The sequence below is a fragment of the Daucus carota genome, chromosome 6 (assembly GCF_001625215.2).
Source record: "Daucus carota subsp. sativus chromosome 6, DH1 v3.0, whole genome shotgun sequence".
NCBI lineage: Eukaryota > Viridiplantae > Streptophyta > Magnoliopsida > Apiales > Apiaceae > Daucus > Daucus carota.
This window is the reverse complement of record NC_030386.2, coordinates 4,415,243-4,433,651: the sequence shown is the minus strand read 5'-3', so window position 1 is coordinate 4,433,651 and position 18,409 is coordinate 4,415,243. Positions and strand designations below refer to the sequence as shown.

The 18,409-nt window shown below is 34.1% G+C and overlaps 1 protein-coding gene across 1 annotated transcript; it reads left to right on the top strand.

The window, feature by feature from the left end:
* The first annotated feature begins 8,358 nt into the window (after nucleotides 1-8,358).
* Nucleotides 8,359-18,122, top strand: LOC108227460 (putative 1-phosphatidylinositol-3-phosphate 5-kinase FAB1D). The gene is made up of 13 exons (XM_017402605.2): nucleotides 8,359-8,583; nucleotides 9,611-9,709; nucleotides 9,801-9,834; nucleotides 9,922-10,596; nucleotides 10,967-11,111; nucleotides 11,196-11,537; nucleotides 12,091-12,918; nucleotides 13,044-13,378; nucleotides 14,134-14,260; nucleotides 14,603-14,767; nucleotides 15,424-16,833; nucleotides 16,908-17,171; nucleotides 17,459-18,122. The coding sequence occupies exons 2-13, from the start codon at nucleotides 9,658-9,660 to the stop codon at nucleotides 17,753-17,755; spliced, it is 4,674 nt and encodes a 1,557-aa protein (XP_017258094.1). The 5' UTR covers nucleotides 8,359-8,583; nucleotides 9,611-9,657; the 3' UTR covers nucleotides 17,756-18,122.
* Nucleotides 18,123-18,409: the final 287 nt, after the last annotated feature.

The following is an 18,409-nucleotide window of genomic DNA, read 5'->3' as shown; positions in this document are numbered from 1 at the left end:
AATTTTTTCACTTGTCTGTCCATTATCCCGTAAAATATATGATTGTCATTAATCCTCAATTGATTCCGTTTGGAATCAATTAATAGGATTCATCGGTTTGGAATTGAATAAAATCCGGAATTTAATTTTAGCGAAAATATTTATTATAAACAAGAATAATTTATTAATTTATATTCAAAAACATTCAAATTTTTTCATGTGGCCAATAACGTTAAAAACTAAATATGAAAATCACGTACTAAAATAGTTAAGGTATTTTCATATTTCACAAATAAAATTTATTTAATTATATAATTTAGAAATAGTTCAATTTTGCATTCATAATCTAATATCTTTCATATTATGCGTAATTAAACAGGTAATTAGTGAATTTTATGTGTAGATGCTATTTTTTCAAATTTTAACTCCGAACATTAGCTAAAACATAACCGTCAATATTGGTATTAAACACACATCTCGCATTCTCTACGCTTCTATATAATAGATGTAAACCTATAGTTAGATTAAATTAAATATTGTATTTAATTGGAACTTATGACAAAGATGTTACATAAACCCATACTTATACGCACTAACTAATTTTTGTTAAAAATAACCGATTCTTGTTATACAATTCTACCATTAAATTATGATTAAGATGTAAAACCAAAAGGATTAATTTTTGCCCTCGGAACGATTCTATTATGCCCATTATATATGTTATACTTGGATAAATTATTCGTCCCTATCTTAATTTATTCCGAAAAATATAAGATCCTGTTTAGAAATTAGCAGTTAGCAGATTGAATCAAATGTTTTAACTAGTTGATTAAAACAGATATCTTGACTAGCGGATTGAATAGATATTTCCTGTTAAACTGTTTGGTAATAACAGTTTGATGAGTTTTTTGTTATCCATACCCAGACCGCTAACCCAAAAAATTATTCAAGATATCTTTTTAAAAATTAGTTTTTTGAGCCCTACCTCCATCAATCTGCTAACTATCAAAAACTAATATTAGCGGATAGAAATTGTCAGAATTCTAATTTTACCCTAAAACTCTAACTTCCAAAAAAGGGCCTAAAACTAGAAATTATAAGACCTATCGAAGATATCACAAGGTTGAATTCAGTTAAGGTTTTAAATTTTTTTTATTCATGCGTTTTTTTTAGGGAAAATTAAATTGCAGGTCCCTGAACTATTGACGTTTTATTGTCTAGGTCCCTGAACTAAAGATTCTGTATTTCAGGTCACTTAACTTTTCTGTTTTCTGATCTAAGTCCTTCCGTCAAAAAGATTCTAACGGTGTTAACTAGGGTTCTTGAGTTTCATACAGATCAAAGCTATTTTGAAGGTGTTAGTGATATCCAAATTCAAAGTTCAAGTAGTCAAATCGAAGCTTGGGTCGCTGGCGACACTCATATGACACCAATTTTTAAAAATTATGTTAATTTAAAATTTTATAAATTTAGGTCACTAAATTCGATAAAAAAAACCTTAAATTTATGGTCCAATTTGGGCTTTTTTAAAATTAAATCTAATTTGTGAAAATTGTTGTCATATGAGTGTCGATAGTGATTCAAGATTCAATTTGACTACTTGAACTTTGAGTTTGGATATCACTAACACCTTCAAAATTGCTTTGATCTGTAAGAAACTCAAGAACCCTAGTTAACACCGTTAGAATCTTTTTGACGGAGGGACTTAGATCAGAAAATAGAAAAGTTAAGTGACCTAAAATACGAAATCTTTAGTTCAGGGACCCAGACAATAAACGTCAATAGTTCAAGCACCTATAAATTAATTTGCCCGTTTTTTTTACTAATTGATTTAACAAGCACACTCACACGGCACACCCAGGAGTTGGAGTCAAACTCCTGACCTCCCGAAATGGATTCAGACTTCAACCAACGCGCCACAATTCACGTGTATTCAGTTCGTATTTCAAAAATATATCAAAAATTAGAATTGTTCAATTAGAATTTTAAATTATACTATGAAAAATAAGTGGTATTCAACTAAGATTTTAAATTATACATAGGAATATGGTGTTATTCAAATTGACATCATTTAAATGGTTTTTTATAATATGCTCACGGTCACGTACTAATCACTGAAATTTATAAGTTTCACTAATTTTGATGTGCTCCTGTTTATTAATAATGATGAAGCCCTTGTACATACAATAATCACATCAAACAAAATAAACAAAACATATAAAATTTAGTTTAGAATGTGTCCATTAGCACACACTAGACAAACAGTTATTTAAAATCTATTAAATTTGATAGTATTCAAATGCATCCCAGCCTATTAACAATATAAAATACATCAAAATGAATTTTTTATAACTTGAAATGAACAAACTTATTTGTGTGCTATTAATTTACGCACAAAAAGATCTCTCTAAAAAGAACAAATTTATCTTATTAATAAAATTAAGATCATTATTGGAACTATAAAAATTATCAAAATTGACGTAAAAGTTACATCAAATACTATATTTTTTATACCAAATTTGATGATATTGTCAATTTGATGTAAGTTTAACATCATTTTGGATGTACTAGAATTTTTTCAATATTATAATTTTGGGAAAATAGATTTTTTTGCCACTCAACTTATAATGTTTTTAGAAACTTACCACCCAACTAATTTTTTTATTCTTTTAGTCACTAATGTTAGGTTTGGTTTTGTTTTTAGCCACCAACTTAGGTTTGGATTTGATTACTTGCATTATGATAATTTTTTGTAGCATCATTTATATATAGTTATAGTATCTAATCTTTGATGATGTGTCGTATGTTTATATCCTTATATATAGCAATAATAATATAATATGAGCCAATGAAAAATTAAAATCAGGAAAAATAGTAATTAGATTCTAAAAATTCAATAAATCATGAATATGAAATCAATGATTTTAAACAATTCACCCTCTCTCATAAGATAAAGTGTAATTGAGTGATATGACGCATCATCTTTCGTTATTAAACTTTCAATGGACTAGCTCAGTCTAAGATCTCTTTTAAATTTATCTTCAAAAATTTTAATAACTTTATCTTATTATAATTTTCGAGATAAATAAATAGAGAGGAAAACTTAATTTTCGATGATTGTCCTCTATATATAATGCATCATTTTATATTATTATTACTCCCTCCGTCCCTCTCATTAGTTTACAAATTTTCTCTAGTGCTTAGCATGTATTTAAGATTCTTATAAAACATAGTTTCATAACTTATTTTTGTGTGTAAAAATTCAAACGCTGAATTTTCATTCGGAAGAAAAAAAATAAAGTTATATATGAAACTACATCTTTTAAAGGCCATATAATGCGAGTAAAATTCTTTTCATCCAAGGTAAGCGACCTTGAAGACATAAAAAGTAATACATATAAAAATACAAACATATATCAAATCATCAAAATATTACCGACTACCACTATATTTTAATAATGATACACATAAAATGTAATGCTAATAATCAAATCTGAATCTAACTTCAGTGACAAAAAAAAAGAGCTAAATCTAATACTAGTGAGTAAAATAAAAAAATTATAGTTCAGTGGTTAGTTTCTAAAAACGCAATAAGTTTAGTGACAAAAAAATTATAATAATGCCGGTAATCAAATCCAAACCTAAGTTGGTGGCTAAAAATAAAACCGAACCTAACATTAGTGACTAAAATAATAAAAAAATTAGTTGGGTGGTAAGTTTCTAAAAACACTATAAGTTGAGTGGCAAAAAAATCTATTTTCCCTATAATTTTTTTTTTGAAATTGATATTATAATTATTCTATAATACTTTGATACTTTGATATTATAATCTTACGCTGAAAGCGCTCTAAACGAGGATTTCACGAAGGAGAAAGAAAAATTTGTAAAGCACAAAATCTGTGTGTCCTGCGACGAGACAAAAAGCCGCCCGAGGTGGGTTCGCTCCGGATCTAGGTCTAAAAACACGCGTATTTGCGTGACTCAAATATTTTTTTTTTTTTTTGAACTCGCGTGACTCAAATATTTAAATTTATCTCGATAATGTTGATTTAAATCAAGCTGGAATACATATGTTTAAATATTTTTATTAGACGAGTTTCAGTTTTACATTATTCAACTTCCGCAATTTAGTGATGATTGATTTTTGTTTATTTTTGTTTGTGTCAGGAATGAAGCTTGATCTTGAGTTTTTTTTTTTCCCCCCAAAATTTAGAGCAAATTTCATTAATACAAAAGAGACTCAATCGAGACAAACCCCCAATTGATCATGCAACCAGATTGAAAAATAAATAAACGAGCTAAATAATTAGCCGCTTTGTTTCCGGATTACTTAACTAACTGAATATAAATATTCTGAAAATTAAAAATGAAGATGATGGTTTCTTGTGCAATCCAACCTGCATCTCCTCCGAAATCAGTAGCTTCACAATTGACCTTCACAGTAATTTCATGGATAGTATGTTCAGAGGACTCGGTTGGCCTCATGTTATGAACAAATATATTTTGTGAGAGGTGAGCACATGCGATTTTTACTACCGTTCCAAACGCAACCCAGCCATCTACCTGCCGGATACCAGTTATAGACCTGCCGAAAGTGTTGTTGATGCGAGTTCTCCGGATCTCCCAATACACCGTAAAATTCATTTTCAATACACATACGTTGCATAAAGCGAGACACGTCGCACAAAGCGAGACACTCAAACACACAAATAATGACTCAGACATAAGACAACGAAGAACTCAAATGAGTTTTCCGAATTTTGTGGAACAAAACTCGATTTTATTGAAAAAAACATACAAAGAAGATTATAAATGGAAAATTGAAAAGAAAAGAAGATGTGTTGTGTGAATGGAGAATGGGCGGATAGAGAATTGAGATGGGAGGAAGGGAGATAGATATGGATGGATATAAGGGGTGGAGAATGAGATGGAAGAGGCTAGGGTTAAAGGAAGATGGAGCGGCCGGCTAGGGCTAAGTACAAACACTCGTATTTTTAGAAAGCTTTTAATTTTTTTTCCCAGTTCTCTAAACGTATTTGTGATATATAGTTTTACATCGTCAAAGGAAAGATTTAAAGATCAACAAGACAATTTGAAAGTGAAAATGAATTTAAAACCGAACTGCCTATCATACACGAAATTTATTATAGTTATATTTAAATAATTTATTTTTAATCTCTTATAACATATATTTAAAATATAAGATGTCATGTGATTCAAGTAATCTCAATTTTATTTTTAAATTAAGACCCTGTTTGAAAGTTTGAGGTTTGAGGTGGTTTAGAGGTTTGACCACTGGAATCCGTTAATATAAGTGTTTGGTAGTTAGCGGATTGAAATAGAAGTTTGGACCCAAAAAGCTAATTTTGAAAAAGTTACTTTGAGGAGCTTTTTGGGTTAGAGGTTTTGGTTTGTGTCATAAAAAGCTAATCAATCAGCTATTAACCAAACAGTTTTATGAAAAACTGCTAATTCAATCCGCTAGTCAAAACATCTAATCCAATCCGCTAACAGCTAATCCCCAAATAGGGCCTAAGATTTTACAATTTAGAAGCCTAGGATGGGATGAGAATATCATATAAAATTTTGATTTGACGAATAATCGGATACTTCTATTATATATTATGGATATATTTGACCTAGCTAATATTACTGTTGTGCCATAAAATCTTCCTAGGCTTATTTTATAGCCCATCATATTATCTGGGCTTTATTTGGGTTTACAGGAGTCAATTGGTAAGTGGTATTGGGCTTCACCACGACTGGGTGAACTGTAGAAGGCATACAAGAAGGCTTAGGGACTTGCATTGGAAGTATAATGGAGGCTGCCATCAGGATGGGGTTGCACCTGAAAGCGCTTTGGGAGTTACCTCCGCGAGGGGTTACCGCTAAGTACATCCTGGCTTGCAGCCACGGGGCTGCAGTTAGGGGATGCCGCTTGCAGTGCTTCCGCCGCCTGGGCAGAACGGCAAGCAGACTCCTAGCAGGGCTCTTCTTCCTTATTTCTAGGAGGACGAATGGAAGGTGGATTAGGAGTATATCAACTGTTATTTATCTACAAATTAAAGGATAAATACATCTATTTTGGGGATAATTACGATATGTGGAGATAATTCATGAATAATTCGGATGTGCATGCAAGATGAAGGCTCCACGTGACCTATTTAGAGTGGGATTCCGCTAGATAACTACAAGAGAAGGTTGTTTTATCCTAAACTAGAGGGGATAAGAGCTTATCTCTTCACAAACCTAAATCGAGAACTACATAGGCTTGATCCCTATAAATAGGGTATGTAGGCACCTTGCAAAGGGACGGTTGGATCGATACTCACGAGTTCTACACTCTAAAGAGAGGCACGTGTAACCTTTGTGACGTACATTTCCGGGCAATTACAGGACGGAATTCCATTATTCCGGCCTCGTTGTTTGGTCCTTTGCGAACTCAGCCCCTAAACACATTAGTTTTTCTTTAGTTTATGTCAATGGTAGCCCCTAAAAGCTAACCGTGATTATCGTAGTTGTAACGGATATCCCTATAATTGTGCTATACGGTTCTGGGGGTGTTGTATCGAGTGAAAAGATTCACATTCATATGTTATTATTTTACACTAAATATTTAAGAAAAATAATCTTATTTATGCAAAAAGACACATTTTTACATTTCCGGAAAAAGTGATTTATTCTTTAAGATAAGATAAGGAAAACGGGCTTATGTTATGAAAAAATAATTATAAAAAATATATTACACGAAAGAAAAACTTAAAATTATATTTTGAATTAAATCAGGGGCAATTATGTAATTTCACCAAGATTACCAAGATTTGAAAACTCCTGAAAAACAAATCAAATCAAACAAGAACAAAAATACATACACACACAAGCATGTCACGCTATAAATATGACGCGTATCCAGTATCCAGGCATTAATCAGCTTGATTTTGTGCCGAGTAATCTACCGTGTATTTACATTCATAAAATCTCCTGACTTTTCACATCTGCATACAGACATACACATGCATCTCTGCACATACATACATTTGAACTTGTTTCAGCAGTAACAAAAAACGGCGGGACCCACCTTCAGGACATAGGAGTATAGGACGCTTCTGGATATAACTTATCACCAACTACACCAATCAAAATCTCTCAAATACAAAATTTTCCGCGCTTAGCATGTGCCAATAGACACACCATAGAAAAACCGTTTTAAATAATAGAAAACGTGTTTGGTTAAATTTATCACCGAAAAATAAGGGTTCCTTCACATAAAATAATATATAAATATATATGAAATATGGAGGTGTAAGTATGGATATTATATTTTTTTAAAAAGTATTAAAAATTGTAAGTTTAAAAATTATATATTTTTATACTTATGCACTAAAAAAATCCAGTAAAACATCTTTGTCGAGAAAGATAATTTAATTACAAGGATATAGAGACTTATTTTTGCACATAATTACGTATTTATATCAGTGTTACAGAAATCGGGAATCGGACCTAATCGGTTGAGCTACCGATTCAAGGATTAATCGGAAATCGGGGATTAATCGGAAGGATTAATCGGAGTTAAAATCGGGTTTATTTTAATATTAAAATATTATTTAATATTTAAGTATTATTATATTAGTTATTTAGTAACTAATATATTTATTATATTCATAAACTCTATAATTATTCATATTTAAAGTAATATAGTATTTTAATTTTAATAATTTATCACATATACTTCGATTATGAAATATATATAAGGATTAATCGGATTTCAAAAATCGGATCGGTGACCGACCTTGCAGAGGATTAATCGGGGATTTATCGGTTAAATCGGGGATTTTTAGAACACTGATTTATATATTATATAAAATAAAATATTAAAAATATATAATACTTTTATTAAGATGAAAAATATTATTAAAACCTTTGTTAGAAAATTACTCTGTGCCTCTCGATTCTTTACGGTTTCTTCTTTTGGATGTTCCTTTCATTTCTTTATATTACAAAATTTTCCTAAAATAGTTAATGGGTCTCACCACTTTCCTATTTTTTCTTTGTTTTCACACTATTTTTACTCCACTATCTCCTTTTTATATATAAAAAGTCAATGAGTCCCACCACTTCACCCACTTTTCATTTTTTTTCCACTGTTTTATACATATTTTTTAACCTCCGTGGCCAAATTCAATGTAAACTATTGAGAGGGATGGAGGGAGTAATAATTTATTTTCAAAATCTAGGTGATTCGCAGAGCTATGTATAACGATTTACATACATTTGAACTTGTCTGAGCAGTAAAAAAACACAGTGGGACCTACCTTCAAGAAACACAGTGGGACCCACCTGAAGAACTTGCTTTTTCTTCTTGTTGTTGCTTCTCTCTTCAAGAACTCTCATTCTTTTTCCCTATATTTACTCTCTCTCCAGCTGACTCATCATCCTCTCTTTCTCACTTATTTGAATTACTAAGTTATCAAAAGACATTCTTTGCTTTGCTTTTCAGATATATAAACACATATATTTATTTATTTATTTTTTAGTCACACATATAAGATCATCCTATATTTACAGATTGGCTTCTGGGTTGTTCAAGATTTCCTTGCTGCAATTGTAAGTTTTTTTTACATGTTTTTTAGAACCTTGTGCAAGCCCAAGTTTGGATTTTTAGTAATTTATTTAGCTAAGTTGTTTAATTTTATAATTTATTATTAATTAGCTGTTTATCAAATTATATGAACCTATTGGGTAATTTTGTGTAAGGGTTTGCATTGGATTTTGCACTATAATTTGGGGAAAAAAATGATGTTGGACTCTGTTGAGTTGTTGATGATTTTGATCATTTTTGAGTAATTTTGACTGTTTTTGTAATGTTAATTTCAAGTTTGTTTTTTGATTAGAGCTAAAGGTTCAATCTTTTTGCTATAATTGTGGGTTCCCATAAGATTTAGATGCAACTTTTGGATTGAATTGTTGATTTTAAGGGCTTATTGTTGTGATCACCATTGCATCTGTAAAGCAATGGAATCCTGTTTTAAGTCGGCAGTCGGCACTAAGAAAATGGTTGATTATCAAATTGTTGGCTGCTGTTGTTTTGTTTGATTATTTGTTCAGTTGAGTATTGTCCATCGATATTAAGTGCTTAATGTTTACGGGTTGGAACTTTGGGTCTTGTTCACTCTTATTGTCCATGCCTATTTTTTAATCTTTTAAAATCTGGTGATTTGTATTGCACTTCTTGATTCTTGTTTATGCCTGAGCTAATTTCCTTAGATGTGACTAGATGCTGTGGTTGTCTTGGTTTAGACTCTCTGCCAAAATTTTAAGTTATATTTGACAAGTCTGTACTAAACTTTAATTGGTGTATCATATATTTAAGTATTGCTGATAATCATTTATTTTCAATTTCAATGATTATCTAGTTTATGACTAATTAAAAGAATTTGCCAACATTTCAATTTTTCTATATATGGTTATAGCTAGTAGTTTTCTCTTTAATTGTATGGTGTTTAGAGATTTGATCATAGCATGAGGAGGGGGGGGGGGGGGGGGGGGTCTGTATCTTCGGTGATGGTAGTTTTTTTTCTTTAGAAAGAAGTAGCTTGTCTTTCTTCTTACCAAGATTTTCAACTTTGAACAGGGTTGAGCTTCTTGACAGAGGTTAAAAGAAGTTAACATAGGTTCTAGATGAGCTCAGTTGCTTTACTCTCGAGCACATCTAGCAGTGTCTCCACATCCAGTGAAGTTTACTATTCCTATCATTTGGCAACTCTACGACTAATGTGTAATAATAGTAAGTTTTGTATTTATTGTCTCTTTCCTGTTTCCAGGTGACTTTTCAGTTGATGGATACTCGAATCGCAGGTATCTGCCTGTACCATCTGTGTGAAATCAACATCTGAAAGTTAAAATACACAAATAGAAACTAATTAATACTCTGTACATTTACAGGGATTCCCAAGAAGTAGGTAGTTCAGGCAGTGTTCAAGATGAATACAATCATAGCTCAGTGGACAGTCTCCGTGAGACGAGCCTACCTCCTCCTGGAAATGGGCTCCTCCCATCGAATATGGTTGAGCAGAACAGCCTAAATGGAAGCGCAAATTTTGTTGATGGGCGCACAGGTAAAGATGATGAATTTATGCAGAAGGCCAATAATTTACCCATTTACGAGGAGAGGGAGAACAATCATTTCAATAAAGGTGAAATGGATCTTCAATATTGGTTACCCCCAGAAACAGAAGATCAAGAAAATGACATGGATTGTAGTCTGGCAAATTTTGACGATGATGATGATGAAGGTGATGATGGTACAAAATGGGGTATGCCTAGTTCTTTAGGTAGCTTTGGAGAGGAAAGTAGTGGGAGCTTCAGTTATAAAGAAGAGAAGCAAATAGCAATGGACAAAGTAAGGAATAACAAGTTCAAGGCCGTTGTGCATCATCTTCTTAAAAACGCTGGAGTTGCTTCTTCGGGCAAAGATGGCGACAATTGGGTGGATATCGTGACTTCTTTGTCTTGGGAAGCTGCTTCGTTTGTGAAGCCTGACATTGGCGAGGGCAAGGCAATGGATCCTGATGGATATGTGAAGGTTAAATGTGTTGCAACTGGTTCTCGAAGCGAAAGGTGATGACATGAACCCATATTTATTTCTTCTATTGACCTAACACCAGAGTATTGTTAATTGCCTCAAGCTTACTGTTCATTTGCATTATATATTTCTGAAAAACTAGCTTCTGGTCATTAAACTATGTTTCACTTGTGTTGTTGGTTATCAATACTTCATTTTGTTCATCTCTCGCTTCTTGTTTGGTTTTCCTTATTAGGTTTAACATTTTGTAAGATAAGAAGCTGGACAACTACATAAATATATTCTTTTCTTAAACGTGGAAATTGTGATAACGCATACTGATGAGAAAAATTGAACGTCTAATGTCAATAACCATTGTTTGGAAAAGGTTAAAGCTGGAGTCTGATAATTGCTTTCAATGTGTAGTAAATTAGTCAGAGGAATGGTATTCAAAAAGCATGCAGCACACAAGCATATGCCAACAAATTACAAGAAACCTAGATTGCTGTTGATCCAGGGTGCACTGGATCTCTCCTTGAGTGGATTGTCATCCTTTGAATCAATGAATCAGGTTAGAAAATTCAAAAAATAAATTGCCTTTTGTATCTTACTAGTCACCCTCTAATTCGTGTTAAATAACGTGTCCTCTGAACAGGGGAAGGAAACTCTGAAATCCATTATGGACGCATTAGACATGTGCAATCCGAACGTGATTTTAGTTGAAAAGACTGTTTCTCGTGATATACAGGAATCCATCCTTGCAAAAGGAATGACACTAGTTATTGATATGAAACTCCACCGCCTGCAGAGAGTTGCTCGCTGTACTGGTTCATCAATCTTGTCATCAGATACATTGACTGGGAAAAAGCTTGGACAATGTGATTCCTTTCATTTTGCGAAGTTTGTGGAAGAGCATGCTACTGCTGGTGAGAGTGGGAAGAAACCCAGCAAAACTTTGATGTTCCTTGATGGTTGTCCTACACGCCTTGGTTGTACAGTGAGTTTCTCTCTGTTTTTAAAATGTACATCTGGTCTAAGCCATTACCTTACTTTGTTTGAGTTTCTAAAACTAAGCAGATTTCTTCTTGTTGTTTATCAGCTTTCAGTTGTTATGAACAGGATAAAAAGAAATAGGAACATAAATATATTAAAATATGTTTGTGGTTAAATCATGTTCTTACTTTATTCACTCTTATGAGAGGTAAATTGTAACGTCTCAGAAATCTATATAGATTAAATAAATTTTCTTTCACTATATCAATTCATTATGTCCTTTATTTGTTGCCCGCTTTTCTTGTTTTAACCATATGATGTGTTTGTTCTTTGGATGTTGGTGTAAAATACGATAATTACAAGAAATTGCTTGTAACCATGGCTAAGAGTAACATAAATTAAGACTTGTAACACTTAAATAGAAACTTGACTCCATCTTCATGAAAGCTCCTATGATTAGCTGAAGTGGTTCTCCTATGTCATCTCGGCTGGTGACTGACACTAGCCGTTGTGAACGCAAGTATTCCATCTAATTCTCCAAATTATGAAAATTTCAGATTTTATTGAAAGGAACAAACAGCGAAGAGCTGAAGAAGATCAAACTTGTGGTCCAGTATGCAGTCCTTGTGGCATATCATTTAATTTTAGAGACGGCGTTCCTTCTAGATCAAAGGGCTATGTACTCTACCCTCCCCCTTGATGGACTGGTGAACTTATTAGATGCTAATCAAACACCATGTATATCCCCCCGTGAAGCAGATGTTGCTATGCCAGAGGATTCTGTTGCTGAAAGTGATTCATCAGGAATGATTGACATTCACATCTCTAATGGATTTCATAACAAAATGCCCAGTGATGTAGGATTAGAAAGTGATACCATGTTCCCTTATGAGCCATACAACCCTCTAGTGTTTTCTGGATTTTCATCTATATCAGCCTCCCTAAGGAGAGCGTTTGGCAATAATGTTCCTCTCTTATCTTCTCAGCAGTCTTTTTCTACACATACCGGCATCAATGGAGAGGTTACTAACAGTCAGATCCAATCCACTAACGAGCTTTCAACCCATTCAGTGGCAAATGGTCATTCTGATATTCTAACAAAGGATGATTTTGGTGAAGAGAAGGCTCTTGATAATGATGGTATATCAGTTCATAACGAACCCCAATTGGAAACACAAAGTTCTGTTGGTGAAAATGAAGATCAATCTCAATTTAAGGACGGCAGTAGCAAAATGCTTAATGCTGACAGTATCCTGATATTAATGTCACGCAGAAATTCCTCCACCGGAAGTATATGTGAGCAGAGTCATTTTTCTCATATCAAGTTCTATCGGAATTTTGATGTTCCTCTTGGGATATTTTTGCGGGATAACTTGCTCAATCAGGTTCGAAAAAACACTGTGTGCTTGTGTGTTTCCAAAAACTGTAATATTCCCATGTATGTGTGCGCGCGCACCTGTGTTTTGCATGAATTGCTTCCGTTATGTACTCATACTGCTGCATTTTGCAGAGACTCCTTTGCAGCTTGTGTGGTGGATCGCCAGAAGCTCATATATACTACTATGCACATCATAATAAACAGCTAACAATACAAGTGAAACATTTTCCTATGGAAAAGCATCTTCCTGGTGAAACCGATGGGAAGATTTGGATGTGGAGTCGCTGTGGTAATTGTAAACCTCAAAGTGGCAACACACAATCCACAAAAAGAGTCTTGATATCAGCTGATGCCCGTGGGTTGTCATTTGGAAAGTTTCTGGAACTTAGCTTATCGAACCACCTGTCGTCTTGTAGTTTCTCTATATGTGGGCATCCATTGCATACTGACTGCCTCTACTTCTTTGGGTATGTATATTTGTGTGTTCTTTCGTTTTGCAGAATGGACTATTTTATAACTGAGTTTTTAAGTTTCTTGTGTGTGTGTGTGTGTGGGGGGGGGGGGGGGGGGGGGTAAATTATCGTTCTATAGTTAAATGTTTGGGAAATTCTTGGTGGTGCACTCATAGAATTGGCTTTTCTCAATGGTACCATCACATTTTTGACTTCTACCAGTGGTACCCTCGTACTTTTAATTTACTCTCTATGATACACTCGTGTACTTTTGATCTACTCTCTATTGATTTCAGACTGTAAAATAAATTGTATATTTGAAATCCTTGCGAAAAGTTACATAAAATAGACCTTTAAATCATGTAAAACAGAGTCAAAATGAGTGAGATATTAATGACAAAGTTTGGTTATGAAGTTTGTCTATTTTATGTAACTTTTTGCAAGGATTTCAAATATGCAATTTGTTTTACAGTGTGAAATCAATAGAGAGTAAATTAAAAGTACACAAGGGTACCATAGAGAGTAAATTAAAAGTATGAGCGTACCATCAGTAGAAGTCAAAAATGCGATGGTATCATTGAGAAAAGCCAATTCTATGAGTGTACCATCAAGAATTTCCCTAAATGTTTTTATTGTGTGTGGCTGTGCTCATTTGTGGATATATTGTTTCATCGACTTATCTGTTGAATGAATGCTCATTATTGCTTGTCTTACTCCGGTTTTGTAAAATACCTTGCTATCTTGGTCTTATATCATTGTCTGCTTTGCAGATTGGGGCCAATGATTGCAATGCTCAGATATTCACCAGTCACAACGTATACTGTGTCACTGCCTCCCGAAAAGCTAAAGTTTGATAGTCAAATAAGTGATGAGCGGCTTAGAAAAGCCTTTGACAGTGTAAGTAATGTTGAGGAGTAGCTTTCTTTTTACATTCTAGTGGTGTTCTACTGTTCTGACGTTTCTTTAATGGGTCCGGGTCCCTGACAATCGTATGTCTGGGCATACTATCGGCGGGAAAAAACCGCTGGATGGTTTAACCCAAAATTTTGATGCATATACAGGAAAGCTGACTCATTTTAGGGTTTCTACTCTCCAGCGCTTTTTTTCCACCGGACATATTTTACTAATAGTTGATTGTTCCGTACCAACACCCTTCTTTAATTAGTGAGACGGTGCTTCTAGACATATATACTCTTGCGCTTTTCTTCAACCAATACTGATAGTTTTTTCCCTCTATAGATATCAAATTTGTATGAGAAAGGGCTTGAAGTATTTCTTGAGATTGAGAAATCTTTGAAGGACGTTGGTTCGCGTTTTATAGGGTCAAAACTTAAAATTCAAGGATCATTGAAAGAATTCTCTGATATTGCGGAGATGTTGAAGCAGGAAAGACGGCAATTTGAGGTTACGATTCTTACTTGTTTTTGGTTTCTTATAGAGTTGCATATCTACACAGCTCTGCCTGCAAATATATTGATTTCAGCAGACTTGCAATACCTTTCAAATTTGCATATTTACACACCACGCAAGCATATTGATTTTAAGTTTTAACTGATGAATGTAATAGGTATTCGAAATAAGGAAATGGGAGCATAAAGGCACTCTTTACTATAAGAGTAGTAGATAGATAGTGTATCAAATAGAGATTTTAACTATAAAAGCAAATTGTTACTAATAGAATTTGAGCTCTTGCATGCTGTCTTCTCTCGGAAGCAAATACGCAATACTATGTTGTAAATTCATATTTTTTTTTGTTTTGAAGACAGTTAGTAATCGTTTGAGGTGCTCGAAGTTGTATCTTTGTGGTCTATCTATCAAATAGATACTTGTAAAATTTCAAAGATGTCAAGTGCCTATTAAATTTTAATATGGGTGAGTGATGATCGAGCATATGATTAGCTGACAACAGCTCAGGTCCCTTGATAAAATTTACTATAGGTAATGTATTACCTATATACACTAAAATTTTCTATACCACACAGACTGTATTGAGCAGTTCTTACATACCGGTTATCTAGATTATTATTGTTTCCTTATATTTGTTTTTCTTCCAAATTTAGGAAGATCTTTTAAACGCCTCGAAGAATTGGGATTCAGGTGACCCTATTTACAAAGTTGTCAGTCTGAACCGTGTACAGTGGGATATGTTGGTTGCATCATGTGTGTGGGATCGCCGTCTTCATTCTTTACTCTCATCTGAGATTACAACCGCTGCTCCGACTTGTCATAAACAGATGCAAGACCAAAGTAATGTGGAGGAGGATGGTTACGTTGGTGAACATCTGGATAATGCAGTTGAATGCGAAACCAATGGGACTAATCTTGATAAGTTTGAAGATACAGCTGTTCAAACAACTGATGTTATCGAAGTACCCATTGAAGGAGATACTCAAGGATCTTCCGGGCAATATAGCTTGCTGACTACATATCTGGACGAAGAGGGTATGCATAAGCTTAGTGGAGGAATGTCGAATTCCGATGGTTCAAACAACCAATATTTATCAAATCCTGATCCTTCGAGCGATTCTCAATCTGCTGATGCCCAGAATATTGCTCTAACTGCTTATGATCTACCTGCGGAGGCTAATGATTCCAATCTATCTGAAAGGAAGTTTTCTGTTTTAAAGGTATCTAGTGCGGAGAATTCTGAATGGATCTGGTCACCGTTTCAAGACATAAGGAATGAGTACTTGAAAGACCTCCAGAAAGGTTACTCAATGAAATTTGAGCCTGTCAATACCTATCCTCAAGGGTCAAGAATTCAAAATGTGATAAATGATGAAGGCTCCAGGCTCCACATTCCTCTTGGCATTGACAACTCTATTGTTTCTGATCACGAGGATGAATTATCAAGCATAGTAGCTTGTGCTCTTGCCTTGTTAAAGGACCCATCAGTCTTGGTAGATCGTAATGAAGATCCAACCAGAGAGAGGGGATTGGATTCTAAATTATACGAGAAATCATATAGTGTTTCTCGACCCTCTTCTTTAAATTCTTCTTATTGGTCTTCATTTGGCTCTTTTACTTCAGATGGTATATATTCTTCAGCTAGCGGTCTAGATGATTCGAGCTTGTCGAGCACTAATGGACTATATCTATCAGATTCCTTAATTTATTTTGAGGATATGCATTTAGAAGTCTCTATGGGGTTGGGTAAATTACCTGGAAAGGGAAAATATTCTGTAGTCTCTCTGTATGCCAGCCAATTTCAAGATCTGCGGAGGCGTTGTTGTCCATCTGAACTCGACTACATTGCCTCCATAAGCCGTTGTAGAAACTGGGATGCCAAAGGTGGAAAAAGTAAGTCCTTTTTCGCGAAAACTTTGGATGACCGTTTCATTATAAAAGAGATTAAGAGGACAGAGTATGAATCATTCTTAGAGTTTGCTCCGCATTACTTCAAGTATATGAAGGACTGCTTTGAGCAGGGGAACCAGACTTGCCTGGCAAAGATTTTGGGGATTCATCAGGTAATAACTAATTGCCAATGATAGTTTATGTAAGTTATTTAATTCATGCAGACCTTAGTAATTATGTTTTGCAGGTCACTGTGCGGCAAAAGGGCGGAAAGGAGACAAAACATGATCTCATGGTGATGGAAAACCTTATGTTTGGGCGAAATATTAGTAGACAGTATGACCTCAAAGGGGCTTTGCACGCTAGATTGAATTCATCTCCTGATGGATCTGGGGATGTTCTCTTGGATCAAAACTTTGTCAACGACATGAATAACTCACCTTTCTATGTTGGCAGGCAAGCAAAGAGAAATCTACAACGAGCAGTGTGGAACGACACTACTTTCCTCAATGTGAGTATTACCATTTGATGTTTACAATATTTTTTCCCTACTGTTAAAGTTATTCTCCAGCATATAAATCCTGACTGATCTATTGACCTGGAAACGGCTTGTTACTGTTTTAGGTTATCTTTCGTAAAAAGTTGTGACTTTCATAGAATTGGGTCAGATCCATTTATATTACTCATTTCTCTTATATGACGTTTGTCCCCACTATAATATTGTAAAGGTTAATATTATGGTCAACATCTTTTCTCAATTCTTATGCTATAACCAGTTTTTCTTGTATGTATTCTCAGTCGATCAATGTCATGGACTACTCTCTACTTGTTGGAGTGGACACTCAGAACGGGGAGCTTGTCTGCGGGATTATTGACTATGTAAGGCAGTACACGTGGGACAAGCAACTTGAAAATTGGGTGAAGTCATCACTTGTTCCAAGAAACCAGTTGCCAACTGTCATTTCCCCAAAAGAGTACAAGAAAAGGTTCCGGAAGTTTATCACAACCCATTTTGTGAGTGTTCCTGATCATTGGTGCTCACAAATATTATCCAATTCAGGAGAAGAAGACGATTCTTTCCATGGTAAGTCCTAAGGAAAATTGTAACAAGAGGAAGGAGTATAAAGATTACTTGAATGTTACCTCCGTGGAGAAAGTGGAAATAGAATGGTTTTGTTGGTTGAGGTTATCGTATATAGTATATTAGTAGATGCTTTTGCAATGTACTGTGCATAGTTCTCTATTATGTATAAGCTACATGTTCTCTCCACCCCGCTCATTCTGCATTATTTTCGCAAATATCTGGGGATTACCGGAAGGGAATATAATTTTCTTTTGTACATTCTAATTTTCTATCGAGTCGATTATGGAAAGCTGTAGTGTGAACTCCTACAATTCTTTGTAATGTATGAAAATTAATTGCAGTACTGATTTATAAATCAAATACTTTAGATTCCTATAATGTTGTTTAACTTCTCCGTTTCTTTTTTGGCGTTTTACAATAGAGGTGTAAATTTACATATCAATAGAACATAATGCAAGCAGCTCAGAGAATCTGTGTAGTTCAGAGTTGTCATGTATTAATTAGCAAGCTCAAGTGAATCCAGTACTGATCTTAAAAACAAAAAGCAACTAGTTTGAGGCACATATGTTCCTGCTCCAACAAAACTTTGCTTAGAGACATTCAAAACAAGCGATTATCTCAGAAGTCAAGAGTGTTTAGTGTTTGTATTCTCTGATAATTCCCAT